The sequence below is a fragment of the Malurus melanocephalus genome, unplaced genomic scaffold (assembly GCF_030028575.1).
Source record: "Malurus melanocephalus ecotype Western Australia unplaced genomic scaffold, MMel_1.1 scaffold_113, whole genome shotgun sequence".
Lineage (NCBI taxonomy): Eukaryota > Metazoa > Chordata > Aves > Passeriformes > Maluridae > Malurus > Malurus melanocephalus.
The window spans coordinates 132,064-159,895 of NW_026623345.1; the positions used below are offsets into that span (position 1 = coordinate 132,064).

Genomic DNA, 27,832 nt, shown 5'->3' on the forward strand with positions numbered 1-27,832 from the left:
TAATACTCGGACTCTCCGCCTTGCAGGGAGGTTTGCTCCGAGAACAAAATCGCCACCACCCGCTACCCCTGCCTGAAACCCACGGGCGAGCTCACCACCTGCTTCAGGTGAGCGCCGCGGCCGCGGAGGACGGGCAAAGAGGGGGTGCGGGGCTATGCGTGTCCGCGTCTGGGGGGGTCTCTGTCCGCGGGGAAGGCAGCGGGGGACACACGCGTGTTGGTGTCAGGGTGCAGGGACAGCAGCTGTGTCAGCTGTTTATCTCCCCCCTGCTCTGAGCTAGCCCACCCCGGCATTCCGACTGCAGGTAACTTGCCCACATCCCTCCCGCGCTCGGCATCTCCCCTGGACACTCCTGCRGTTGTCCCAGGGAAGGGTTTGGGTAACTCGCTGCAAACGTCATCTCCGAGACATCGCTGGAGAGGGCGCGTGTGGTTCTCATTGCCGTATCTAAGCCACCGGCAGTTTTGATACGGTGAGAGACGCTTGCTCTGACCTGGGTGTCCAGGAGCACATTGGAACTACAGCTGCATCAATTGCAGGATAATCATGASATGGACTGGATCTGTGCCACACAAAAGGCAAGTTAGGTAGATGAACCGTACCCTCCGAATGAGTAACTTCTTCAGCAACCAGCTGTGGGGGGAGAAATTCGGCAGAGGCCTTTCAAATTAAGTAAGATGGATCTAATGATGAGTTTTCATTTTTCAGCTGTGTTTGAAAAACATCATCTGTTTTAATGATGACAGCTGTCCGGAACAGTTGACAGTGGATGTGCTTTTTTGAAGAGCTGTACACATGAGCACACACGTATCCCTCCACTGATGCCCTCGGGTCAGCCCCATCCCCACAGACGAGATGTTTCATGTGTGAAAGCTGTTTCTTGTGAGAGGTTGCTTTGTGGAGACAACTGTGCTCTGCCTGTGTGTGTGTTCTTGCACATGGCAGGGATCCACTTATACACAMCAAAAATATGATAATGCATGTAAAAAGTGTTGCAGAGATTGTCCGTTTCTTCTCTTCTGTTTGGCGTGAATTCCAAAGAGCTGTAGACACACGATGCAGCAGCGCTGTCCCTCTCTCATGCTCTCTGGGCTTCCCTCTGTTAGCCACAGCCACCTGGGACATTGTCCTGCCCAGCTCTTAGCAGCATTTGTTTCCTCAGTCCCTGGGAAGGGCTTTGCAGGGAATGGAGACCACCTTTCCCTGCTTCCCTTATCTTCTCTCTGTCCTCTCCCTGTGAAGGTGAGGCAGAGCCCTYTTACAAGCAGCGCTGTAGCACCTTTTGGAGAGGGGCAGTGTGAAGGTTTTGCAGGGAAGGTTTTGCAGGTACTTGGTTGAACCTGAAGCATTTCTCTGGTTTGGAAGCAGAGCACTGGGGTGGACAAGGTTGTGCTGAGTGAGGAGCTGCTGAATGAAGAAGCCAAAGTGGGAGATGCATAAAGGAGCACGCACATGACCATACTGCTCCTTAGAGCATGTCCCAAAATCCGTCTGAGGACAGTGGTTCTGCTTTGTGTGTGATGGAGTTCTACACAAGCTCCGACCACTATGAACTGCTGTGCAAAGAAAGGAGGACTCTGTCCAGCTGCCAAATCCCACTTGTGCTTCCTTTCATCCTTCCTGAGGTATTTCTGACCTTTGGGCTCCGGCTGTGATGAGCCTCCCTCCCTCCCCAGCTTTCCATCTACGCAATCCCCAGTGATATTCACTATCCCAAACCAGCASAGTCTGTGTGAATGAACATTTCCAAATTGTTGCATTGAACTCTTGGTTATTTTAGTTCAAACCTTTTCCACGTCTATGAYTTCTAAGTCTGCCTTGCTTTAGAAAAGAAAAAAATTCGATTTCTGTGTAATCATGTATTTTTAAGGTTTTTACCTTTAGGGTCGGGCGAGGCTCCACTCCCCACCCTGYGAGGTGTCTTTTGTGATGTCAGCATGCACAAGAGCAGGGCAGCATCTCTGAAGAGATGTGTGGCTCAGCAGGACAGCTCTGCACGGGGTACATTTGTGTGCTGCAGCTGCTGGCAGGGCAGTCCWGCCCCTCGGAGCTGTGCCACGCTCTGACACGGACTCGCAGCATCACCCACCCGAGGGGCTGAACACCAGCGACAGAGCAGCATCCCCACTGCTCCTGGTGGCAAGGTGTGCTCCCAGCAGCCACGTGGCATTACCCTCGGCAGAACACATTTTAATATAAGATTCATTAATATTATGAGGTTGAGGTTGTTAACAAGGCGACAGGAAACTTGCAAGTGTTGACTAATACTGTAATGCCTCAGGGTGGATTTCATTTCACAGGACATTCGTGAGCTTAAGGATTCAGTTTCCATGGAATGACAATTCAGTTTCTCTGGAATGACAAGCAACACTTAAGGAACTTCAGCTTGGTGGAAACTCAGCTGTGGCTTTAAGGAGATTTCGCTCSAGGTTTCTGATAAACTTGATTCTGATGTTCTAGAATTTATTCTTACGACACTTYGGTTTTTATCTTCCTGGATATCTTTTTCACAGTATTTCATAATGACAATAGTTCTGTAAATTATATACATTGTTAGAGGCAGATAAAGGGATAGTTAATGTCAGCTTCTACTTACTATTAGCAGACACACCTAACACTTTTTCTGGGTTGAAGTACCTTTTGTGTAGAAATTACACAAACTGACATCAAATTTAACTCATGTCATAACACATYGGGCGTAAGGCAACATGCACGATTACTGATGATCTGTTGCACAATTAGTTAAATAAAAAAGGAATACATATGAAGTTAGACATCAAAATTCCTGACCAAAATTCTTGATGGAAGGGATTTCATCCTTTTCTCCCTCCTACTGGAATTTGTCATGAAAATCAGCATGTTTTCAAGCCACTTCAATAAAAATAGCATCTTTTCATCACAAAAAATATTTCTTAATCTTATTTTTTTTTACCAGATTTACTCATGATTAAAGATGATCCAAGTGTGGGCCAAGCCAGAAGTAGGGCCAAGCACTGAGAATATATTGGCATTTTTCCTCATGGTCATAGCAACCACATACACAATCAGATTTATTTTTTTCTTTTGAATGTGTGCAGTCTGGCCCTTGGTTTAGTATGATTTGTATTTTTTTTTAACATGTCCTCTGTATTTGTTTTCGTAAGAGTACAGAGGAACAGATAWAAAAAACAGAGGGAGATTATACAAAATCTTTTCTGTGGAAATTTCATTTAAGCCCTTTTATGTGACTGCACCAAGTACCCAGTATTCATGTCTCCATAAGGTGGGTCTGGAGAAGAATTTCTGCAGATTTGTTGATAGTGGCATGGTACAGTAAGACTTTGAATTCCAACTATATGCAAAAATTCATCAAATTTTAAGAAATTTGGGCAGCATGAGAATATGAAGCCCCAGTCTCTCATTACTCTCTTTTCCTGATATTGGATGTGATATTAACCTGTTTCACTCTCAGACAGACTTCTAAGCACTTTGTTGACATGAAAATTTACATGAATGTTGCAGTTTTTTCCACTGCCTGTGACATTTGTGCATCCTTGCAGGAGTCCTTCTCATYACAGTCCTTCCTTCATTTTCTTTTTAAACAGTGCTGCTGTACTTTGTTGCTCTGGTCCAGAAGGAAAATCAGCATCTGGAACAAGCACCCCTTTTCTTCCTCCTGGTTGTGTAGCTGCATTCCCACAAGGGAGTCGTGGTGGTGGTGTCACTTTCAAGTTCAGGAGGATCAATGTCTAATCTGGTACAATTTATTAATCAGAGYTGCTCCCTATTTAAAAACCAGCAGACTTGATTATCTCAGTAATTGTCGTATATTAGGAGAGCTGAGTATTTTATTCAGTTAGAATTCAGGGAGTGTAGTGAAAATTATTCAAAAAGGCAATATACAGACTTATCAGAAACATTTTCTGGTGGGAACTGTTAGAAGCTGTAGGAACATTCAAGCATGAAACAAGGGAAAATGAGAATATTTTTAACCCCMAACTGTGGCCATCTCTTTGCCTACTAGACACTTAAATAGTTGTAAGTTGACATGAAAGAAATTTTGCTTCTCAGAATATTTTTTTAAAAAATTGTTGAAGTAAGAAAACCAGAATGAATAAATCAGACAGATGAAAATTTGGACCTGGATCTGCATAGCATGGAAGAACAYTTTAGCCATTGCCTTCATGGGCTAAGGGAAGATTTGGGGTTTTTCTCTTATTCAGATGAAACTTATTGCAAATTACTCGACAAAACAGATTTTTTTTAAACAATACACTGTTGATATGGTAAGGGAAATTACCCATCTTTCTCTGACATCTCCTTAAGTATTTTCCTGCATTTTTTTCTGAAAATGAAGCATACAAGGACATGTTTTATCCTAATTTTGTGTGTACAGGGATGGAGACTGCTCCTGGCCCTTCCTTCTGTGGGACCAACAAAGAGTAAGAGGTTTAAAGTCAGGGTGCTATGCAGAACAATCCTAGCTAATGATGGTCAAATCTTGTTAAATACTAAGAAAATCTTTATGTATATCTTCAAATAAGCCCCATGTTGTGAGACTTAAGTCTTGGCTTAGAACTTAATTTGTAACTTTTTCTTTTAATATTTTGSAAGCAAAAGGTCTTTTAAATAGGATGAACACATTTCAGTGTAGGTTGTCAGCTTCTTCATCTGATAAGCAGCAGCTACAAGTATTTTGCATAGGACCTCTATGTATTTCAGGTTTCAAATTCTGCCTGTAAAAATAGTTTTACTCTTCATAACAAAAAGAAAATAAAATATATTGTGAAAGAGAATGCATGGATGTTTATACCCCACTTAGTTGTGGTGCTAAACCGATCACATGCCCCAAAAAACATTTCTTTTTACCCTCTTGAATGCTGATACTGCTGATAAAGCCTACTATTTTTATAGACTGTATCATTTTGCACATTCTTAAAAGATAAAAGTAATTGCAAATAAGTTGGATTGTAGCTGTTTCACAAAGAGCAGCACTTTCACTAATATGCCCTTGGGGACTATATGTAATTCCTGGTTCCCAGATACTCAGCGAGCATGTAGCAGAGCTTTCCAACGTGAGAAAAAAATTGCTGTGTGCAGTTGTGGAGCTTTCAGCTGCAGTAAGCAGGGATAACATTCGGTCWTCTTATCTTCTGACTTTTCATAAATTTATTTTTTATAGTTGCTATTGCATTCCCTCTCTGAAGTTTTGCTGACTATTCCATGTCATTGAAAGAGCACCAATTGATATATTATAATTTAACAGTTAAAATAACCCTAACCTGATTAGAGCAAAGTACTGCCTAATCTCCGGTTATCTTGAAGGGAAATGGAGGAATTTTGCTGAAGATTTAAGAGAGAACATGATTTCAAATTTTGATTTTGTTTTAGAAAACTAAACATATCTTCTAGGGAATTGCCATCACAGATAGAATTCTGTACATATCTGTCGATAAAATTTTACTTCAATATGTTACTTTTTTACAAAACCATGTATGTTACAATAGTGTCAAGACATTTTCCTAGCTTTCCTATGTGTTTTTCCTCACTATTCCTTTGGAAGTAGCACCTTCAAGTTTTTATGGTTCTGACTGCATTCAGTCCTGAGTTTCATTCATTTTTCTTTGCTGTGGTGGCCAAAGAAACAGATTGCTCACAGCTACTGAGACACATTGTGAATATCTGCTGGTCAAGGGTGACACCAACACCACAGAGTTGTCTGTAGGTTTCCATACCACATTTGGGTGGAAACGACTCTTTGTGTCACCTTTCTGTCTCAGGTGCTAAGGATAAGAAACTTAATTATTTTTGGATTTTGGTGACATTAGGGACRCCTGAGATCTCAGCAGATGTGGATGCTCCTGGCTGAAGCAGAGACTCCTGCAGAGAAACCCACTCCTGTGGGTTTCCTGTGCAGTATATCCTCTCTACAGCCAGTTGWCTCCAAAATGAAACAATTTAATTARAGGTCTTTAAGAATGTTGCATAATTACTGTGAGCAGGGGTCTCAGGTAGGATGTGCTAATTAAAGGATGAGGTCAGGTAAGTGGTCGTTCATGCAGTCCAGGAGTTTTTGATGTTCACATCAAAGCAGTTTGGAGAATTTTAGAACAGGCAAGCTGAGAGCTTTATGATAAGTGCCCTGCTTGGTGGTTTGACTGATAATGAAACCCAGGTGCTTCGCATCATGGTTTTCATCTACAGAATATAGGGTTAAATATGAACTGACTTTCCTGGCCATGTCGTCTAGTTCAGAGACTCCAGACAAACAAAATAGTAGCCCCAGGGCCTCCCATGGCTGATACGAAATAGGTAATAAAAATAGGCCGCCAAAGGGAATGTGACGTTTGTAATTATCCTAAGTATTGTATATGCTCCCTAAGGTCAGGCTGTTTTGTCCTTAAAAGAGTGACTGTAGTCTCTCCTGCTAACAGCAGGATGTTATTAATACTTGTATTACTGCTCCCATTGTGGTAGACACCCATTGAGCTGAGTTGTGCTGTGCTGATTGTAGACAAAACAGGCAAGACAGAAAAGGCAGGAATGGAAGGATGAAGATATGGAGCAGCAATGAAGAGAAAGGACAAACCCCCCTGGGCATGGAGCAGGCAGAAAAAAAAGAACTGATAGAGCCATAAAAAGAGAAAAATTCCATCTTGGTGGTGGTTTGTGTGACAGATACATGTGTGACAGAAGGGAGGTAATCACTCCCCAAAGAAGTATAATTTAAATGCTTCCAGGCCTCTATTTAAGTTGAACCCATGAAAACAAAACATCAGCCAAAATCAGACAAAAACCCACACGCACGCACCCCAGGGAGGATTCCTGTTCTCCCAACCAGACTTGGAGCTAAGCTACAGGCGCTGATGCATCTTCCCTTGACAGCCTCTCCCCTTCCTTCCTTCCTCAGTCTGGAAAATCTCTCTCCCTCTCTGTCCCTCTCTGTAAAGYGTGTGTCTGTGCAGGGGCAGGAGGGACAGCTCAGAGGCAGATATTTAAATATTTCTTTCAGTCCTTGCTCAGTTCAGATTTCCTGCACTCCTTGCCATAGCAAACAGTTATTGGGAAGTAGTTGGGCATGAAATGGTTAAACTACTCTTGGAAAAGTAGATCAGGCTTGCTAAAGATGCAGGTAATATAGGATTGCCTATATTCTGCTGTGAAAACCATTGCCCACTATGAAGAACATGTGAGTGACAGGTTTTTTGAGACTACTGCTGTGCTGTCTTTTCTTCTGTCAGTTTGGAAGGGAACTTGCAGTGTGTGAGGAACAAGGTCATGAAAAGCAGGCATGAGGGAGRTACCTGATGCTGATTTACAGATAAGCACCTGCCCTGTACCTGGGACATGTCTCATTTCAGATTTCACTTACTCTTGCGCCATTCTGGTCATTTGGGCTCCACAAAAATTGTCCTGAATGCTCACCATCTTCAGTTTAATCTTTTGGATTTGCCTCTACTGCAGTGCCCTGAGTCCCAAGATGATTTTTGCCTTGAACTGTGAGTCACTGCTGAGTGTTCTGGACTCATGTCACTCCAGCTGGAGTTGTTGGGGGTGGCACAGGGTTTTGTCATAAATCAGGGACAAGGAGGTCTTCTCTGGAGACCTTGCTTTGCTTACATCTCCAACAGACCCACATGGGTCACTCCAGGGTTCCTCTTTTTAATTGTGCCTTCCATCCAAAAGGAACAAAGCTGACTTTGATTTACAGTAAAAAAAGAGTTCTCCCTGCTCAGAATACTTTTTTCTCTGTTGTCCATTTTCTGTTTGCTCAGTTTCAGTTTGCAAACTAACAGTGGTTTCTGTTGTAAACTAACAGTAGCAAATGTCACTCTGCTGCTCAACTTGGCCATTTCTTCTATGTGGTTGCAATTGTGTGCAGAAACAATGGAAAGCAGAATCCGTATAGTGCTGACTTGATTTCTTCTTGGCGTAATAAAAGAAAGCAATTTGTTCACATCGCCTCGAGAGTAGCTCTGTTTAACAGTTAAAGAGGAAAAACAAATTCAGTTTTAGACAGTAATCTCAGAGCTTAGTATTTGGAAAATCCTTCTCCCCTAAAGAGTGTTTTCCATTTTGTTGTGTTGATTTAAATGTTGATCCTGGTTCAAAAATGAAGTACAAGACCATCAAGCATTTAGTGTACATCCAGCTATTAAAAATAAATTCTTCYGAGTTTCTCTGTTAGTTTCAAGTTCTAACCACATTTGTTTTAATTGTCGATTTGTGCTGTGATGGAAATTAGGTGAAATACACAGTGTTTGTATTAACTGTAATTATTTTAGCAGCCACTCAGTTGTAAACATACATTAAACAGAACTTTTCTCCATCCTTTTTAAATGGGCTGTGAGACAAAGTGGTGCATACACAGTGTTTTAAGTAGGAAAGAAAGGCAAAATCTAAGCTATAATACGAGTTTTTAAATGGATTGTTCTTGGAAAACCAAAAAGCTTATTATAGTTCAGAGGCAAGTTATTGTAGAGTGTGAGTTTGGGGAAATATAAGACGTATTCATCTGGGTTAGCAAGTCTATTATTTCTCTTTCTATGGAGAAATTACTGGTGCATAACTTCCAGTGTAAAACAGCAGTGCTCATGTTGGTTTCAGGATCTCACTATCAACCCTTGAGGACCAAGACTGACCATGTAAAAAYGTGTGCAAGTCCAAAAAGTTTTATTTTACAGTCTTTAAAATGGATGAGGAAATAGGCTAAGTATTATCATAATGTTTCATGGGAAATGGGTAAATGCACAATATACAGMAATTTGTGAAAGTACACCCAGAAAAAAGTGTGCTCAGGATCTTTTTATAAGAGAGAGCAGATAACTTTATTGGGTGCGTTTTTTCATTGTAAATAACTTCTTCCTCAGAGCTCCAGTGTCTCTGTGCAATGTGAATATTTCTGTGATCACATTGAACATGTTTAATGTATGTTGCAAATCAGACATCTTGCCTACTCAGTAACTTGTTATTATCATACTCAATTTTCACTAAAGAGTTTATTATCATAGCTGCACCAAAATAGTGGTGTCGTTTCCTAAACATTGCTCTCTGGAATTCTGACAAAACCCCTTAGTTTAGAGATTATTGCCTTGGAGAGTTGAAACAAAAATAGCCAAAGGGAAAATCATTTAATCTTTAAACCAGCATCTGTGGGAAGAGGAAGAAAAACAGGTGAAAACAGAGCTGAGGGTCTTTGGTCATTCTAAGTGGTTGAGAAGGGGAGAGTGAGGAAGAGCCTTGAGGGACAAGGACTGGAGCTACTGTTTGGTAAATGCTTAATCCTAGTGGAATATGTGCTTTTAAATGCAACTTCCAAAGGCAGGAGTAAGGAGCAGGGGCAGATAATACTGGCAGTCTGGGCTCATCTCTGACTGCTGCTTGGAGTTTTGTAGCATGACAAGCCCTACTGCTGCTCTGCACAGTGGCCTGGACAGTCTAAGGGCACGTGGKGCATCAGATTGTGACTTCTTGATATGTTACTTAAAGGGCTGCTTGTGTGCAAAATAGTGTGTTTGCTTAGGCAGATGTATAAAGGTYGTTTTGATGTGTATTTGGACTTTAAGAGCTTATTAGGGTTTTTTTTTCTTGTTTTGTTTTCTCTGAGGAAAGTGTGTGTCTACCCCACTGGGCTGCCTTGGAGGCCTGGAGAGATGAGGAGCCTATAGCAAATATGTAGTTGGATTTTTTGTTGGTTTTTTTGTTTGGTTGGTTAGCTGGTTGGTTGGTTGGCTGGTTGGTTGGTTGGTTGGTTGGTTGGTTGGTTGGTTAGGGATTCTTTATTACTTTGTTTTTTGTTTGTCCATTTTGTTTGTTGTTTTCTTTTTTGTTTGGTGTGTAAGGTTTTTGGTTTTGCTTGGTCTGTTTTTTTTTTGTTTTTTTTTTAGAGTTTTCATGGGATAATTGTCGTTTCAAACTCTTCTGATTCTAAAATTAAGGAACACAAAATTTAATGTGGAATGCATTTAAAGATAGAGAACATGGGATTAATTTTTATTCTACTTTATCCTGCTCTCCTTTGTGTCTAATAGCAAATCAGTGGATACTGAACATGAGGCTTCTGAGAGTGTTGCCCTGCTCAGTATCACACTTCAGTTCCTTACATTTCTAACTTCCATCAAAGTGCAGTAAATTAGGGATGACAGAGGCATCTGTCAATCTGACAATCTGACACTTCCCAGTTTTCAGACATTTTTGGAGTCTGAGTTAGGAGTCCAGGCTCTGATTCTTTTCTCTGTTTATGGTCAATGAGGAGAAAGGGAAAGAGTTACCCTTCACAGCAAACTGACATGCTATTTCCTCTTAGTTTTAAAAACTTTTTAACGTGAAATGGAAATTTTGCTGTCATATAACCTCAGCAAAGAGCTTTACCCTCAAAGTTTTATGAAGACCTGCATTCCTGGGTCTCCTCTGGGTTTGAAGTAAATTAAAAGTGTAGTCAAACCTTCTCCTTATATTTGATCTCAAATTAGGTACTTTTCCTGCAGAAATTTCACTCTGTGGCACRGGAGCTTGCGAACTCTTAATGAATATGTTTTCAGGACTGGTTTCTGATTTTTCTTCAAAGCTCACCTCTGTTAAAGGATGTCTGTCTTGATCCCTGCACGGGCACTGACGAGCCCATATGAAAAGAGTTGCAGAGGTTTGCATTTCCATGGCCCTGCTGACTTCTCTGGACCTACACCAAAGTGCGTCAGTTGGGGAATTCTTCATAATTACCCTTAGCATTCCACGAAAAACAAAGAATGCAGAAAGATGTTAAAGCAGATTGAACACATCTTACCAACGAAGCGAGTTCTCTGCCCGGTTTTCCAAGCTGAGATTCTTGGCCGGGGTCTTGTTTGTGCTGTTTGCTGTCCTCGCACTGACCCATACTTGAATTTGCGGTTTTATTGACCGTGCCTGGAAGGGTCCTTGAGGTGCCCCTGAAGATTTACATCAGTGGGAGCACTGAGATCCAGGGGGGCAGTGGATTTAACCTCTGGAGGGATTTGCCAGGAGTCCAGTTCTAGGTCCTGGGTTTAGTTTCTCTGCTCCTCAAGGAGCTGTATCATGCCAAATTCTGCTTTCAGCTATCCACTTAGGTTTTCTATAGGATGTCAGGCCTAATTTATGCCTCACAGGGAAGAATAAGAACCTGAAAGCGTAGGCTGAAGATGTAGCGCTCCTGTTACAGCAAAGAAGATTGCTGTAAATAAAACATTCAAATAATTTGCTAGACTTTGTTTGCTTTGGTGATTTGMGGTCATTCCAGTTCAACAAAATACTACTGTTTGAGATAAGAAGAAAAATTGCTTATTTTTTAAAGTATACTTTTTCATATCCACCAAGAGACAAATTAGATTTTTGAGATGTTTTCTTATGTTTCAAAAGTATCCAGAGTATTTCCACAGTGGGAGTAAGCTAATGGTACATCACTGGAACTTCTCCAGTGAAAATAACTGTGGCAGAGTGAAAAGAGCAGTAGAAAACAAGTAGTCGGGAACAACAGTGGCAAACATACACATATATTTATTTATACGTCCTTGTTTGTAATACAGACCTCTGGATATTTTTAAGTACCAATAAAAGTAGACTTCAAACATTTTCGTTGACCTTACAGCCATTACAGTTATAAGTAGTTCCAATGAAAAGAAAACTCTTCCAAGAAATTTTCCTCAAGGACTTGACAAAGATTTAATACAGGACAAATATATCTTCAGGATGGAATTAGAGGGGAAACTTTCCTGTGTTCAGATTCCTCTTAATTGTGTATTAGGTCTGAAGACCCTGGCTGTATTCCATATTGTTCCATTTGTTGCTTGCCTTTGTAAAGCTTCTCTTTTGGAAGAAAGAACCAGAGAAATCTAGCAACCCTTTTATTAAATGCCATCTTGACCTTGCTTCTTGGAAATATAAWGGCCCAAAGGATGAAAAATTAGAGCAAGTGTTTATTACTGGAATCCAGTCTCAGTTGTGAGAAGATTAAGTGTTTCAGAAGATTTAATATCCTGCCTGCTTCAGTGGGATGCATGTGGAAAAGAACTGCAAAGCAGCAGAGAACTGGAAATGGCTGTGTGGTGTCTTGCTCTGTAGACAATGTGGTTGATATTTGTRGGGAATTCTTGAGAACACAAATTTTAGAAGCGATCCTAACCAAATCCCTGATTTCCACACCAGGCTGCTGTGGGGAATGCTTGGACCCTTACCTCATCCCAAAACACCCAATGATAATAGCAAAGGGAAGGAGAGAATCCCAAAATGTGGTTTGGAAATCAAAGGTGTCAAATTGGTGTTCTGCAGCTGGATATCAATATCTGAATGAAAAGCTACTTTAACCCTGATTTTCTGTAGGAAAAATGTAGTTCCTATGCTCATTTGTATGCATGAAAGAGTCTATTTATGAGGAAGGTTCATTTGGAGAAGCAGGTTCCTGATAAATACAGAAGTAGATGCTAATTTCTATTAGAAATAAGTTTTATTTTTAAGATGYCTAAACTGCAGACTTAAAATAATTACAAGTTTTCCCTTGTTCCTGGAGACAAAATGAAGTTGTTTGCCTTGGAGATGTTTTTCCATCTTTTACTGCATAGCAGGAAAACATTCTGCATTTGAAAGACTCCCTGAAACTTTTCATGATACCTTTATGAAATGTAATTTACTTTATTGGGCAGAACATTTTTTTTGCAGCCCTTCTTATTGAAATACAAGTTTTACAAGTAGATGCAAGATGTTTTTCATTATTTCAAATGTATTCAATATTTATTTATTACTCAGACACATAAAGCACAGCAGATTATCTGCTTGCTAAAGGCACATAATCTCAGATTAAATGCATATATTTGAAGGACTTGGAGTGGCACGAACTTCTGCTGCTTTTTGTTTGCATTTTTTYGTACTGATTTTCATACAACTTCTTTTTTATAGATTTCCTTCTTAATGCGTAAATTTTCCACAATGTACTTTTCTGTTAACGGCTCTTGGGTAATTCAATGTTTGGAGGGTCCATCATTCCCTTTGTAAAGTCAATGTTTAGATGGAGGATTAGCCACCCTGAGGTTTTTCTTTTACAGCATATAGCTGAAAATCATAACAAAGGGAAATTATTTATAAACTTACCCCCTCAGCTGTTGAAGTTAGAAAGGTTCTGACAATCTCTTAGTTGTCTGTAATGGCAAAGCATGGATTCTCTTGGAAGAAATTTAGGCTGAAATATGACAACAGTTTTATACACATAAAATGCTACATAAATTACTGTCTCTTCCAAGGCAACAAGAATACCTTATGTTTGGTTTTAGTGCCTGTGAACAAAAAAAAATTAGCTGGGGTCAAGTTATGTTTTGCACTACCAGTGCAAATTGCATTTCAGCTCCATTTGCTTTGATTGAACTTCTCTAGATTTATGCTGCTTTAAGTGATGGTGAAAATAAGATTTAGGCTCTGAAATTCAGCTTTTGTGAGGTCTCCCAGTTCCCGTCTGGATGAAGTAATTTGATTGTATTTTACAATGAATCATCTAACTCAGCAATTATTGTATATGAACAATTAAGTTCTGTTTTTACAGGACTCTTCTGTCTCACCATAAATTTTTAAAGTTACTTTTGATTGTTGGTTATGCAAGATTAAAGGAAAAAAAAAWWRRAAAAAAAAGCCCCAACAAAAATCCAACAAACCCCACTTTCTTGCATAGTTTGTTTGGCTAGTCAGCACTTCTGGGCTGCTTCTAAATAAATAAATAAAACGTGCTATTTTAAAAAACTTGGAAATCTTCAATGAACTGATGTATCTTCACTAAGGACTATGAGACTTTGTATTTTTAGCCCTGTCTTGTCAAGAACAACAAAAGTTTCTTCTCAGCCCTGTAATGCCCTAACAGATGGATGATCAAACCATTTGGATACTTCAATCCATTGGGTTTGATAGGAGTCTGATGCCTATGTATCATCTGAGGRCATGAGGAATAAAAATATTATGAAGGATTGGTTTATTCTGTCATATGGTAGGACTTTGTAACTTGCTGATGTGAAAAACAAAATGGTCACAAATACAATTTTAGAACATGATCAACTCTGTGTTCAATATCTTTTTCAAGTTCAATATCTTTGTCAACTGGATGGATGCACTGCATTCCCTCACCTTCATGTCACTTTCTCAGTTCTCTGAATCCTTCTGCATTTATCAGCATCTTTGAACTGCAGAGAGCAGAAAAGATGCTGAATTTTGAAGCTATGTCTGCTCCTTCCAAATGCCAAGGCAGAATATATACTCTCTTTTCCCTTATTAATTATGCAGGAGTCTCAGCAGTGATTTTTATTATAGGTTTGCATTTTCCCCTTCCTAGACAYGTCATTTTAACTCATGAAGTTTTGCGCAGATCCCTGCAAAGTCGTCTCAAAATATTCCTTTTTATTTGCTTGCAAGTATCTTACTTTTGCCAAAACAGTGCTGAAAGTGAGCGAGAAATGGAAAACACTTCAGTCTTGTCAGGAGTCTGGGGAGAGCGTGTAAGTCTGCCAAAGCTGGAATTGGATATGCCCAGGAGGGGATGCCCCATCAGCATCAGAACATGGCAGGATTCCACTGCCCTTGTTCCACACTGTGTGACATGGTACCATGGGGTGAGTCTGAGAGGAAATTAAAGACATGGATCTGATCACAAATGTGAAAGTGCATTTGTGATTTTGATTTTGAACAGCAGACTAATTGTGGATTATTTTTCTGGGACATGTAGAGTTTGAAATGTAGAGATACAGGACAAGCATCCCTGAAACTGCCAGTCTGTCATGGAAGAAAAAAGGAAAAGGCTCATTAACTTGAATAAATAACGGGAAAATTATATCTTTGAAAACTCTGGGCTTCTTGTTAGAATTCAAAGAAAAACAGAGGCAGTGTTTCCCCTGGGGTACCCAGAACTGTGAGGAGGTGCTCTGATGTGCTCCTGGTTCTGTCATCTTAGAAGAGCCAGAGGGTGTGCATCTCAGGGGAGAAAACTGCATGTTCTGCCTGCTTTAGCAATGTCACTCCAGTCAGACTTTCTCCAGTGTTTTCCTAGAGGAATAAACGCAATCCCTGGAATGTTTGTGCTTTTTTAACACTCTTGCTTGGTGGATCATCGCCTCTGGTACTTAAATGTCTGGAAATGAGAAAAAATAAATAGTGGTCTAAACTTGGCAGGAATTGATCCCCAACAGGGATTACCTAAAACCATTTGCTGTTCCATGTATCCTTTAAAGAGGCAGCTTGTTATAGGTAAAATAAAATCATCTGGTCTAGTGGGAGTGTTGGTGCAATTGTCTCTTTCAGGAGATTACACTGCAAGTGAGAAGCTTATCAGCTGGGCAAGACATGASAGAAAAGGTTTGGTTACTGGGCAACGAGGAACTGAAAATGGGGAAGTCAAGTGTGGTGCTACAGTCTAAGTGGTGAAGTATTTTCAGTATAACATCACTATTTTCAGTAGTGGTGAGAATTTTTTAATATTGTTGTGCAAACCTTTGACAAGACCTCAGCTGGAAGAGTCTGAGYAATTCTGGTTGTTAACTTGCAAAGCTGAGGAGGCACATCTGGGACAATACTTTGAGAAACAGGTAGAGCCCATGTGAGGTCTAGAGATGGAAAGAAGCAATGTCCCTCTTGGAAAGGTAGAAGGCAGTCCTAGTTAAAAAATTAAGTAGCTCTTTTAGTGGAGATGAGTGCCAGGCTTTAAGACATGCTAGCTGTTAGATGTCGTACCATATCCACATGAATATCATCTTCTGGATTTGGAACTGGTTTGCACTGGGAATTCTGGGCAAGGTGATGGCACTTTGCAGGCATCTTGGTGCAAGCACCCAACTTGGAGCTGCCTTCCACAGGTCAGAGGCTTCCCCTAGCCAGCAAAACTGTGTGCAGAGTGATTTTCTTCCTTACATGCATCATGTAGCCCACTGTCCAGAGGCAGAGCTAAGCCAGAGCATGTCCAGCTTTCATGGGAATCACCAGTGCCACCTTCACATGCCAGAAACCAGCAGCACCCAAGCTGTGGTGGTCCTGTGGTCCTCACACTCACACCAGTGCCTGTGGTTCTACCGCTGATCAGTTTAGCAGGATGGAAATCCTCAGCCCCACACAGTTGTGGTCTGGTGCCTTAAAATCGTGGGCTCCTTCCTTTTTGGTGTTTTTGCTGGGCTTTTAGCCTTGTTATTGAATGTGGTGAATGTGGGAAATCTTATCTCTTGTCTGAATGACTTCCATGGCTGTGCTCAACATCCTGTGATGGTGCTGTCTCTTTATGAATGTCTCCCTTGTCTTTGTTAGCAGGGAACAAATACCCCTGGAAATAAACAAAACAAGGAAATATAGAAAATATTTGCTATAAACCAGAGTTGTGTTTAAATTGAAGGTTYTCCCAAGGAGCTTGCTAATACACATTCAGAGCAAAGCATTCTTTGTCTAGTCCTGAATGTTGATTTTTCCTTTCGAATCCTAGCAAGATAACATGGAGTTTGAAATGTCAAAGTCTCTTTCATGTATCTGAATCATGRCAAGTCTTTTGTACAGAATGATTTAAAATCTGAAATGTAGTTAGAGCCTTAATGTCATGATTGTGCACAAATTCTTGAAAAAATACATTTTTAATTAGTTTGCAGTATGGTTTTGTACTAATTTTTGTGGGTAGGGAGAAATGTTTGAGTCTGCTTTTCTCAGTACCTGATCCACAGATTTCAGCATCAATCACAATATCTACAGGGGCACAGTTTTGGGTAACAGCCATGTTGTCGTTCAAAGAACAGAACTCTTGCTCTTTATGTAGCTGTTCCAAGTGGCAGTTTTGGGRTTAAATGTCTCAAGACACATGTGAAAAGAGAACTTTTTATATGAGTGCTGCCTGCTCAAATCCAGGCCAGAGTCTGCTGCTGCACAAGCTGGGAGAGTTTGACTTTGCTGTTTTCCTTTAGGAGAGTGAAGAAATGGCTTGTCTTGTTGAGGTGATTTTCAGAGATGCTCATTACTAGATAGCAAGAGAGCAAAGACTTAATCTGGAGGTTGACTCTCCAGTGACCCATAAAGTTGGAATAACTGAGAAAGCAGCAGTTGCACCAGTAAAAGCTGAGAATCAGCTGAGAGCTAAGAAAAGGGAGATTGTTGCTGTAAGAAGAACTGAACCAATGCCAGCAGAAAGCTGATACGGCAGCGACATGAGCGATATCATCTCCCCAACAGTCGTGACTGTGTTCCAGAGGCTGCAGGGTCAGACTCTGGGTTTGCTTAAGGCCACATGAAGACAAAATACATCCTTTCTACACTACTGTAAAAAGGGATCTGAAAYAGGATCATTAACCTTGTTAGAACAAGCTCTCTTCTTTGTCAAACTTCTCAGTGTGTTTCCCATCCAAGGATAGAAGAGTCTTTGAAAAAATAATTTCCACCAAGTTTAGATGATTCAATRGCCAGGAAGAGAGAGGCTATGGCTCTGTTTTCTGTCCTTTGTAGAAATTACTCCATCTAGATGATTTTTACCGTGAGTAGAATTTTACTATGGAAGGAGGACTTACAGGATGAAATCAGGACAAACATGTCCCAGCCATCCACTCAACTTCCAACCCAAAATTTAGAGCTGTTTTCTCTCAGCCTTCTATATTTAAATGCCATAACCACAAATACCAGCGATTTTGAGGCAGATTCTGCTCTTTTTATTATTTTTAGGTCCTTGGACATGAATGAAAGATGGCTTAATCGTGAGTCATGGCAGCAGACCACCGCCAAAGGCATTATGATCACTTAACCAAAAGAAACCAAAGCTTGCCAAATATTTGCAAGTTACTGGCACGTTTAATCCTAGGCACAGCATGGCTAACTCTTTAAAAACAGCCACAACATGAACTGGTAATTAATTGCCAGGAGGRCTCAGGATACTGGAAAGATAATGCAGCCTCACAGGTGCTTGGTTTAGGCACATGCCATGTGGTGAGAGTCCTGTAATTTCATATATAAAACCATCAGAATGGAAAAAATACAAGTAARGAAACACTACTAAGAAGGTTTTTGCTTCAGATCCTGATGAAATTGTTAATGAAATGTAATATTCTGTGTCAATTTAACAACCTAACAAGTCTGAGACCAGGTGGAGAAATGAGCCAAATGAAAAATTTTAGAGAAAAGTAAAGTGGTGTACTTCAACTTGTGAGGTTTTTTTTTTTATTTTTGAATGAGGATGCTCATGTGATGAAGTTATTTGCTGTGGGTCAATGTGTTCCCAAATGCAGTGCTGAACTAAAACAAATCCCATGCCTAAACTCCCTGAGTTTGGAAAGAGACTGCCCCTGGAACTCTTAGGAATACCAGCAAGCAGCAGCTGACACCTCAGTGCCCCTGAAGAGCCAAGCCACATTTGCAGATGGATCAAGTGGCTGGAAATGCTTCCCACAATTGTTGGCTGTCTCATTCTCCAATTTTACTTTTGCTCTTTACATCTTTACTTCAATTTTTTGTTGTTTCCCAGTACCGAGATTTTTGTGGCACCTAGCAAAGGAAGCCAGAAATAAACCAGATATTTTTTTCTGCAATTAATTGTTCCAAGCTAAGAGCAGTTGCTGTATCTAGTTCAGGATCTGGAAATATGGTTCCAGTTCTGTAGCCAATAGCTGTATCTCATGCTGTTATTTTGGCAGGGATTTCTAGAGGGGGTACAGGTTAGCAAAAATGGGTGGAGATCTCAAGAAGTATTAACTTTCTTGGAAAAGTCTAAAATTACCAAATATTATGGGACAGATTGGAAGAACATGATCTCTACTCTCTGGAGAGGTATCAGTAATAAGGTTTTCTGAGTCAACATATGATCTCTTGTATTTATCAATTGAAATGAAAATCCAAAGGTAAAATCAAAGCTGGAAAGAAGTTTGTAGGCTCTGATACCCTTTGATACCTRTAATTAATACCTGAATTATAGGGAAATGTGAAACAATACTTTAAGCTGTGACAGCTGTAAGCTGCTATAATTTTTAAGAAAAAACAAAACTACCAAAGAGCCATAATTTTAATAGGCTTTAGGATCTCTGTTCCACTTTTCTTGAATATTATCTCAATTCATGCTGCAGCGTGAAAATAGCATAGGAAATTCTGTTTTTTTTAGTAGAAACTAAGTACATTTCCTTATATCCTCCAGCCATGCAGGATTTGGGGGGCAAAAAGAGGTGACTGCTGCTAACAGGTACAAAAATTGCCTTTTCCTCAGACATAGATTGCTATTTAACATCTTTGATGTAGAAGATTTTTAAACACTCGTACCACATTTGTTCATTTGTTGGGTTGGTTTGTGGCTTGGGGTTTTTTTCTTCCAAACTAGGCTGATGTTTTTAATTTCTGTTACATAGCACTGATGAGATAAATGAAACACCACAGGGGCCCTGAGGATACAACCGATGTTTTGTACTCAGGGGAAGCCRGGGGAGCAGTAAATCCTCTAAGAAGGACACTGTGAACACGGTAACTTGTGAGGAAAATAGTCCTGAAACTTGATCTCCCCAGTGTCCCAGCATCCTTCTGGATGATTCCCAAGGGAAGGAGCAGTGGGATGCTCATGTGGGTACTCAGTGGGGATGGGACACATCCCACTGACGACACTCTCAAGAAACAAGTCCAAACCATTTCTGTGCCTAATAAAGGAGCCAGCTCCTGCCACTATCAACATCTCCCATCAGCTGGCACCAAAACCAGCTGGGTGGGGAAGGGGTAGGAKGTTCCATGAAGTGCCCATGAAACTCCAACTGTGATCTGTTTTCAGGAACAATGTGATACCGACTGTGGGATAGAAACCTAAACTGCTTGCGTTTTCACTGACATTTTGCCAGTGGTGTTTTAGAGCTYGAGACCACACAAGGAAAATGGTGTTCCAGGATATATTGCCTCCTTAAAGAGAGGCTGTGAGACTATGACCTAATGTTTATAATCATAAGAGTTATTGAGAGTCAATTGAACATGCAAAATTCCCAAGTGACTGCATTTATCACTTGTGTGATTAGCGTGCTTGTGGAATATAAACAGCTGAACAGATCCAAATGGTTGATGAAGTTCATCAAGAGAAGGAAAATTTAAAATATCTCAGATATTGCTGAAAATGTAGGTAAGRCAGGATTTTAACCCCTGCTCAGAAAAAGGATGATCAAAGGATTTTTTAATGGGCTTTTCATTATTGCTAGTCTCCGTATATATTCAGTTGGAAACTGATACCAATATTGATAGCAGCAGTGTACTTGGTGGGATTTTATTCRTCCAGATGTGAAAGCTTGCATTATRAATTACTCCCAAGAAGGTTTGGTTTCCACAAAATGCTCCCAGGACTAGCTTTACTTTTAGCATAAATGTATCAAAGTATGCTAAAATAYGTAACATCATCTTTCTTATGTTCATAATAAGCTGTATATAAAGAATATATAATCTTAAATATTTATGAGTTTGCATATGCATTATTTGTATATATATGTATGTAACACTAAAATCTCTTCATCATTCCCTAAGGCATCGTTTTATGCATTTGTGTAAGTGTAGCAAAGGTTTCTTTAGGTGAGATTRCAGTTGGAAATCTGTAGCTTTTTAAAAATTGTTTTTTAATTGGGATTTCAGTGTAGGTAGTTGAAATCATCGTGAGAGATGAGAGAAGGTCAGATATTTAGTACTAGTCTGTAAAACCCAGAAGACCTGTTTTGTTGTAGATGAAACATAATGATTTTTGAATTCTAGTTGTATCTTATTTTTATATTTTTGTTGGCTCAAGAAAGAACATGAAATTATTTTTACTTTTGTTGAGCTTCCTTTCAAGAAGATTTATTATTTTGCTTTGGCTTAGGTTGAAGTTAGGGATTTTTCTCAGCTTACTCCATTTCAAAATGCCTACATCCTGGAGAKGGAATCTGGGAAAAGAGGGGAAAAGAGGGGARAAACTAATAGTACAMTTRCTGAAAGTAGGGAAGTGTGTTACTGAAAGTACAAAAACTGAAAACTGCGGATAAGTTTCATTGACTTTGAAATAACTTTCACTTTGTGCTCTTTTTCCCCTTCTTGTTTATAGGGCTTTTTAAAGCATGCTGATGATAGTTTAAAAAAACCTTTTTCCTTTTTTTTTTTTTTTTTAAATCTCAAGGTAAATGGAGACATTCTTTTTTTTAAAGCATTGATCTGTAAAAGAATATTTTGAAAGTTACATTATTGGTGGTAACTACTGCCAAAGTTATCATCCATCCTGCTACGACAATATTTCACAAGCAGCACCTTCTATATATTTGTTCACCTGTAAACATAAATTCTGCAGAGATCGCTACAAGAAAACSCAGGCTAGAAGGTGTTTGTTGAGGGGACAGCTTCAAAACAGATTTATGTAGCTTTCAGTTTGCGTGCAGATGGAGTTTCCTGAGAGGTTGGAAACACTGTTTTTATTGGTTTTGAAATGCTTTTTCTTTTGGCTGACTTTGCCYGTCTCTTTTCAGTCAGCCCCGGGAGTGTGCTGTGGTTGGGACCTTGCACTTAATTCACATCAGCAGTTTCAGTAAACACTTAGTTAAAAAAAATGTTTTGGGATGTATTTTTAAAACATATTTTACACCTGTATTATTGATACTTTTAACAAACACCGTATGCCCCCTGACTGTAGTCCAAGAATAGACATGGGTGGATTTTGGAGAAATAAACACTGGCAGACCAAAAGTACCTTTTCCATCTGCTCCCTTTTGCTGAGCATCAGATTCTCACGTTGGCATTGCTTACATTTTGGATGACTTTGCCATAAAACCCAGGGTGATGGGGAGTCAAATGCTTGTCTGCTCATGGAATGTCAAATTTCTGTGGTCGTGGTGGCTTGAAGTGTGGGGCATGCCTTTGAAACTGCCCTTTTCTACCAGCCAGGTGTCTCAACTGGGCTCTACAGACAYGGTGGTTTTCTCAGTAACGTCCATGACTCACATTTTCTCTGCTTAGTTTATGATTTATTTGTCAAAATCGCCGTAACGCACGTTTCTTGTAAATGGCCCGTAGCCTCATGAGAGAGGTTTGGCTCATCTGCTGTGGCTTTTGAAATCCTAATGACCATTTAATCGAGTAAATGTGAGATARGCTGTGAGCTAGGGCTGGTTTCATGGCTCTGCTTGCATTTAACAGTGTCATGGTCTTCAAACAATGAGTACCCCAAACCATGAAAGCGTTGATGGCATTAAGCTATTTTCCATACCCGCAGCCTGACTGTGCTTCTGTGACTGGGTGTGAATTGCCCCACAGCTGGGGAAGTCACAAATACCCATGTACACTGTCTTTCATTACACAACTTAATGAGATTTCCACATCCCCTGGGAAACCAGCGTGTCCCACAGATGGGTGGAATCCACATTAGCTTTTTCTACAGCCAACACATCCCTGTGCTCCTGAGATCCTCTCCAAAGGAAAGGCACGCTTAAGCGTAACAGATTGTAAAAAAAGAAGTTGAAACAAATGCCAGTATTTCGACTTCATATCATTAGAATGTATTTTAAACAATGGAAGGAAGGAATATATTACAATTCGAGGGGTTTTTTGTTTGTTTCTATATGAATCTCCAGGTAATGCTGAGAAGCTGGTTTGTGGCTTTTGTGCTCCTGGCAGATAACCAGCAAGAGATAATTATCTTTCAAGAGTCCCTGGCTTCTTTTTTAGTAATTTAAAATAACTGRCCAGCAGAGAATAAATTGTTCCAAAGTTTCATGCTTGGAAAGAGATTTCCCAAACTACAAAGTTTTATCAAGAACAAATGAGATAGTAAACGAACGTGCAGGCAACCACTTAAGATCTGACGAAAGGGAAATTCTGCTCCAAACAACACAAAACTACAGGAATGTGTTTTGTCAAAGTCACAATTCAGTGAATTAAAATTTCTCAGAGCTTACTRCTCTCCCGGTCTCTTTGAGCACAAACACAGAGTATATTTTTCCATTTTCAAACCCTCTGGGTCTGGAGTTGACACAGCCATCGGAGAGAGAGGAGCTTGGTCAAGTAAATGTGTTGGGGAATATAAAAGTTCTATTAAACATAATGAAAAACATTGGAATATCAAATTAGATAGAATAGAGCATCAAACAGGTTGAAGAAATTACAAGTGACTTTTTAATTTATATTTACAAGGAGGTGTGAATAGATCCTCCTACAGTCACCAGATTGCAGTTTGTTTTATCAATCATAACAGAGCTCTTTCTACTTGATTGATCACAATGCCAATATACTATTTTATTCTTCATATTTTATGTACTCTTTCTTCAGTAATGTTCAAAAACCATTACTGAGAAAACCCTCAAATAAACCATTGTTAAAGTTACTAAAAGGTTACTAAAAAAAACTCAAGTAAATCATAGAAAAGTGAATGTCTTTAAACTCACTAAAGATGAAAATTGTGCTCTTAAATAAACTTCTTCATGTTTGATTGATAAGAAAACACAGCCCTACTTAGCGTTAAAATCATCATCTGAAGTTACGTAATTTCCAAGTACTTTAAAATGAAGAAACATTTCAAGTAATTTCCTGTTTCCATAAGATGCCATGCCCAGAAACAGGGGAGAAAATCTGTTTCTGTACTTGCATCATGTACATCCAAAGGACATCCCCAGCCAGCCAAACAGTGTCTGGGGCTGTAATTAAAATGGGGCTGAGATCTGGTGCAGATCTAATATATTGTGTTTCAAGTGTCGGTAATAAAACCAGATTTTSTCCAGATTTGGAATATGCCTTGCTATACATAAGATTTTCTATGGATTGGGTTTTTTTTTTAAGGTGGGAGGCCAAAATTTTTACAGTCTGCACGGTATTTTGAATATAGGTGAGTAAAGGGTCTGCAATTTGATTATTCATTTCTGGTTTGAGCAAGGCTGGTGTTTTGTAACCCCTGGTTCTGGGTTTGTAGTCCAAGAGACTGGTTGTGTTTCAGACAAGACAGGACATCCTCTCCTTGGGCCTAACCAAGAGTCTGAACTTTTACTGGTAATGCTGAATTAATACAGAGAAAGTYCTTGACTAGGAGATTTGAAAGAACTTTGTGGTTTTAAGTATAGCCACAGGAAATGGAGTAATCGTTAATGAATTTAGAGTAGATGACCTGGCAAACTGAAAATGAAGAGGACTCCCTGCACTGGAATGTTAGCCAACACTGGGTAAATACCCTTATTTTGTGAGATCTTCAGTCATTGTGGGTGTTGCAACTGTCAGTTTTGGTGGCTGATTTGCTACCAAAGGACTTGCTAATACCACACAATTAGCTGAGGCTGCAAACAGATCCATAATACTCCTGACAGAAGTGCGGTTTTTTTTAAATTTTGCCTCCTGTGAATAATATTATCCTTTCCAGTTTTGGACAAGAACATGTCCATTACACAGTCCATAAATATTTTTCCTGWGGCAGGTGAATCCTCACACACCAGTGATTATTTCTTGGGAAAATTGAGATTGCAAAGAGATTTTTAGTGTTTAATTCTGATGGTGCTTGGTAAAATGACACTGCAACAAGGAATGCAGACCATTCAGTGCCTCCCCTAAAACTACAGAGATGCCTACAAGTAATTTTCTTACATGCTTTTCTTGCCTATGGCCTGTCTTTTGGTCTATGAGTTAATTGATCCAGGATCTTCTGATACAATTGTCTTAAGCTGTTGGCAATTCAGTTAAGAAAGCAGTTGAGCATGTAAATAAAAAATAAACTCCMTATGCTTTCATCACCCTTGCAGTACTAATGGTTGGCTTATCAGGAACAACAGTGGGATTTTTTTCCTTCTATAATTGAGGATGAGGTTGTGCCTTGATGACTGACCACCTGGGACTTCAAAGCTCCAGGAGAGAGACCTCAGCTATTATCCATGCTGTGATCATTTGGTGTTTCTCAGTGATGGAAAAGAAAACAATGGCACCCCCAAATTTAACTAGTTCTTCTAGGCTTTAGGTGATGCCAAGAGAAATGCTTATTATGAAGCTCAGACCAGAACTTTAACTTGCTTGGTGGGACAGAACAGAGACTCTGACCTCTGTTTTAGTGTTTTTTTCTTGTTGATTTACCATAGGGCTGCATATTTGGCATTGTCGAAGTGCAGGTTGCAGTCTGCCTTCAGGTGAGAACTGTAAGTGCAGTATCATCCCTGGTGTGGGGGTTTTTGGCCATTTCACATTCATTGTAAAGAAAATGCATCAAAAGAACAGTATATCAGTARCTGCTATGCTGTAGAAACTTCACTTTGATTATGTTTTAATAGTGGTATTTGCACCAAAGGCTTTTATCAGCCTTTAGTGGCAGTGGGGATAGCCATCAGAGTATAATTAAACTCCATTTAGAGGGTTTAATTTGTCCTTTGGTGTTGAGGGAGTCATTCCAAAGCTTAGAGTTATAAAGGGGATTTAATCACAAAAGATTAAATAAATCCCAGTTAAATTTGACAACCATTTCACTCTTCAGTAAGTCATATGATCCATAATTACTCTCCTAAAGCCTAATTAGCTCTGTTCCTTATTTAAATCGTATCTCTTCCACAAGGCGCTTTTGGCGTGGCTCGATCTTGCCTTTTTGATGCATGTTTTACTAATCGGGCTTTTCATCCATCCAGTTAATCAGCCCTTYCCTGCCGTGAAGCCAGGCTGCTCTACTCCCTCTCTGCTCTCCAAGATGCTTTAGATGTCTTGTAACCCAGGCTCAGAAAGCTTGTGTGGCCAAGTGCCCCAGGGCAGAWGATAGCAGGAGTCAAAGGCCAGCGTGATAGAGAGCTGTGTGATTTAAACCTGTCTGAAGAAACCTCTGAAGAGATTTTTGCTGGAGGCTTTCGTTCCACCTATGACCTCGTCCGCTAGGACAGACACCCGCTTTCTCCTCTTCATGGAAATTTTTATTTTCTTCATTTGGAACAAAACCGTTTCTCTTCAGCTTTCATGTCCTTTTTCCAAGTGGGCAGGAAAAACTTGCAGCATTTTGCCCCAAGGTGAATTCAGTTTCAGTTTTGTACTGGGCATGTGCCATTCCTAGTGTACATATTTGGCTCAGGGAAAAAAAAAAAAGAAATCTTTTACCTAATCAAATATTCCTAGACAAAGTGCATGAACTTTTCCAAATACTTGAAATTATTAATAGAGATGCCTTCTGAAGTGTAATAGCAAACCTGTATGTTCCTGCAAGCAGATATGTAATCTATTCCCATCTTTACAGTCCCAGGGAATATTTGTCAGGGTTCATTTGGCTACAGTTATCCCTTGTTTTTCCTTTCCTTTTAAAACTCAGYTGCAGAATTTCCAAAGTGCTTTCTGTTGAACAATAACAAAGAAATGAGTGAACTCTGTCGCATACTAATAGATTGCTTGTTTTGCCTGAAATCTTTAGTGGGTAACTGCGCTGTGCATGCGCTGTTTCCTCTGCACCAAGACCTGGCTTAGAGCTGGAGGCCAAATCTCTCAAGAGTGGTGTAACTCTGACATATTTTTTATGGCTAAATTCCTTGAAGGGAGGCTCAAACTTTCCCATCTTTGTGTACTTATCACTCAGCTGAGTGACCAGACTGCCTGTGAGTTCAGGTGTTTAAGCCCTGACACAGGTATCAGGGCAATGCCTGGCAAATACATCTTGATTCCACAGATCAAGCTCTCTCCGCTGATTTTTATTATTTGATTTTATTTTATGGTTCTTCAATTGGATAGCAAAAAATGTAGTTGTCTGGAAAACCCACCCAAACTCTGCTGTTGGGAAGAGGGGAGCTAAATGCAAAAGGTATTGATTGTTTGGGCTGGTATTGAACAATATTTTTACATATTGTTTGATAAGATTTCTTATCAAGGCCAAGCAAAAGCCCAGGTGAGGTGTGCAGTCCTGTGCAGGCTCACATGTGGTGCAGCCTGCCCCTCTCTGCTGATGTGTGGGCTCAGAAGGGAGTTAATGAGCCGTGTTTAAGGTAGGCAGCCGGGTTTTGGTTCAGATTGCACCGTCTCCACACTAGAGATTGTGAGATATCTGTCGCCAGCAGCCTCTCTGGGGTTTGTTACACCACCAGAGCYRSTGCTGATGCAGACACGGGGTCTGTGGCCTGACTGGAGCTCTGTACAGAGGGTATGAGCAGCCCCAGGAGATGACAATCACCATGGTTAGGACCAAGGAAGGTAAAGCTTATTAGCAAAGCCTGGGGAGGAAGAACACCCTGGCAGCAGCAGTTTGGCAGTTCAGAGCTGCCATGTGCACGGACAGGGCTCTGCTTTGACCAGAAAATCAACTCCTCATGTTTCTGTCCCAGTTTCTTCCAAGTGACATAAACTCTGCCAGCAAAAATCTCATTCAGTGTGCACCAAATCATTCAACACTTGACAGATTCCTTAAAATCAGTCTGTGCTCTCACAATTTCGCACACAGAGATTTCCCAAGTGGTCAAAGCAGATGTCAGATGTTCTGCTTCTAACATCTTCCCAGCTTCACTCTTCCTTAAAACAGAGGGATACACTGAAATATTCCTTAAGCTCCAGTACATAGGAGTGGGGATTTTGCATTCCCCCCTCTTTTAGGGAATTTACAAAGAGCATTTCTGCAGCTAGAATGTTTTCCTGTAAATGTAATATATGAAATCAGTCTTAAATTTAAAGAAAGGTAATAATTTAAAATGAGAGGGCCTGAATTCTGAACCTGAAACGGTCAATGGCACATGGGCTTTTTTATTCTCGTTGCTCAGGGTCTCCTTGTAATCTTCTGAATATCCTGTGGAGTTGGGTCTGAAAACAATTCATGTGGCCAGAGCTGAAGATGATATGTATCACTGAGGAAGAAAGAACTTTGGCTAATTTCTATGAGCATAACTTATTATAGGCTTTTCTAACATCAGTTTTAAACACCTGAATTAAAATTTAGAACACAATTTGATTTTTCAAAGGAGTT

At 40.1% G+C, this 27,832-nt stretch overlaps 1 protein-coding gene across 1 annotated transcript in view; it reads left to right on the forward strand.

Moving 5' to 3' along the window:
* The window catches only part of CCBE1 (collagen and calcium binding EGF domains 1), a 95,900-nt gene that overhangs the window by 658 nt on the left and 67,410 nt on the right, over window positions 1–27,832 (forward strand). Inside the window, exon 2 of the mRNA XM_057369664.1 lies at window positions 27–107. Coding sequence (XP_057225647.1) covers window positions 27–107 — 81 coding nt within the window. The remainder of the gene's footprint in view (window positions 1–26; window positions 108–27,832) is intronic.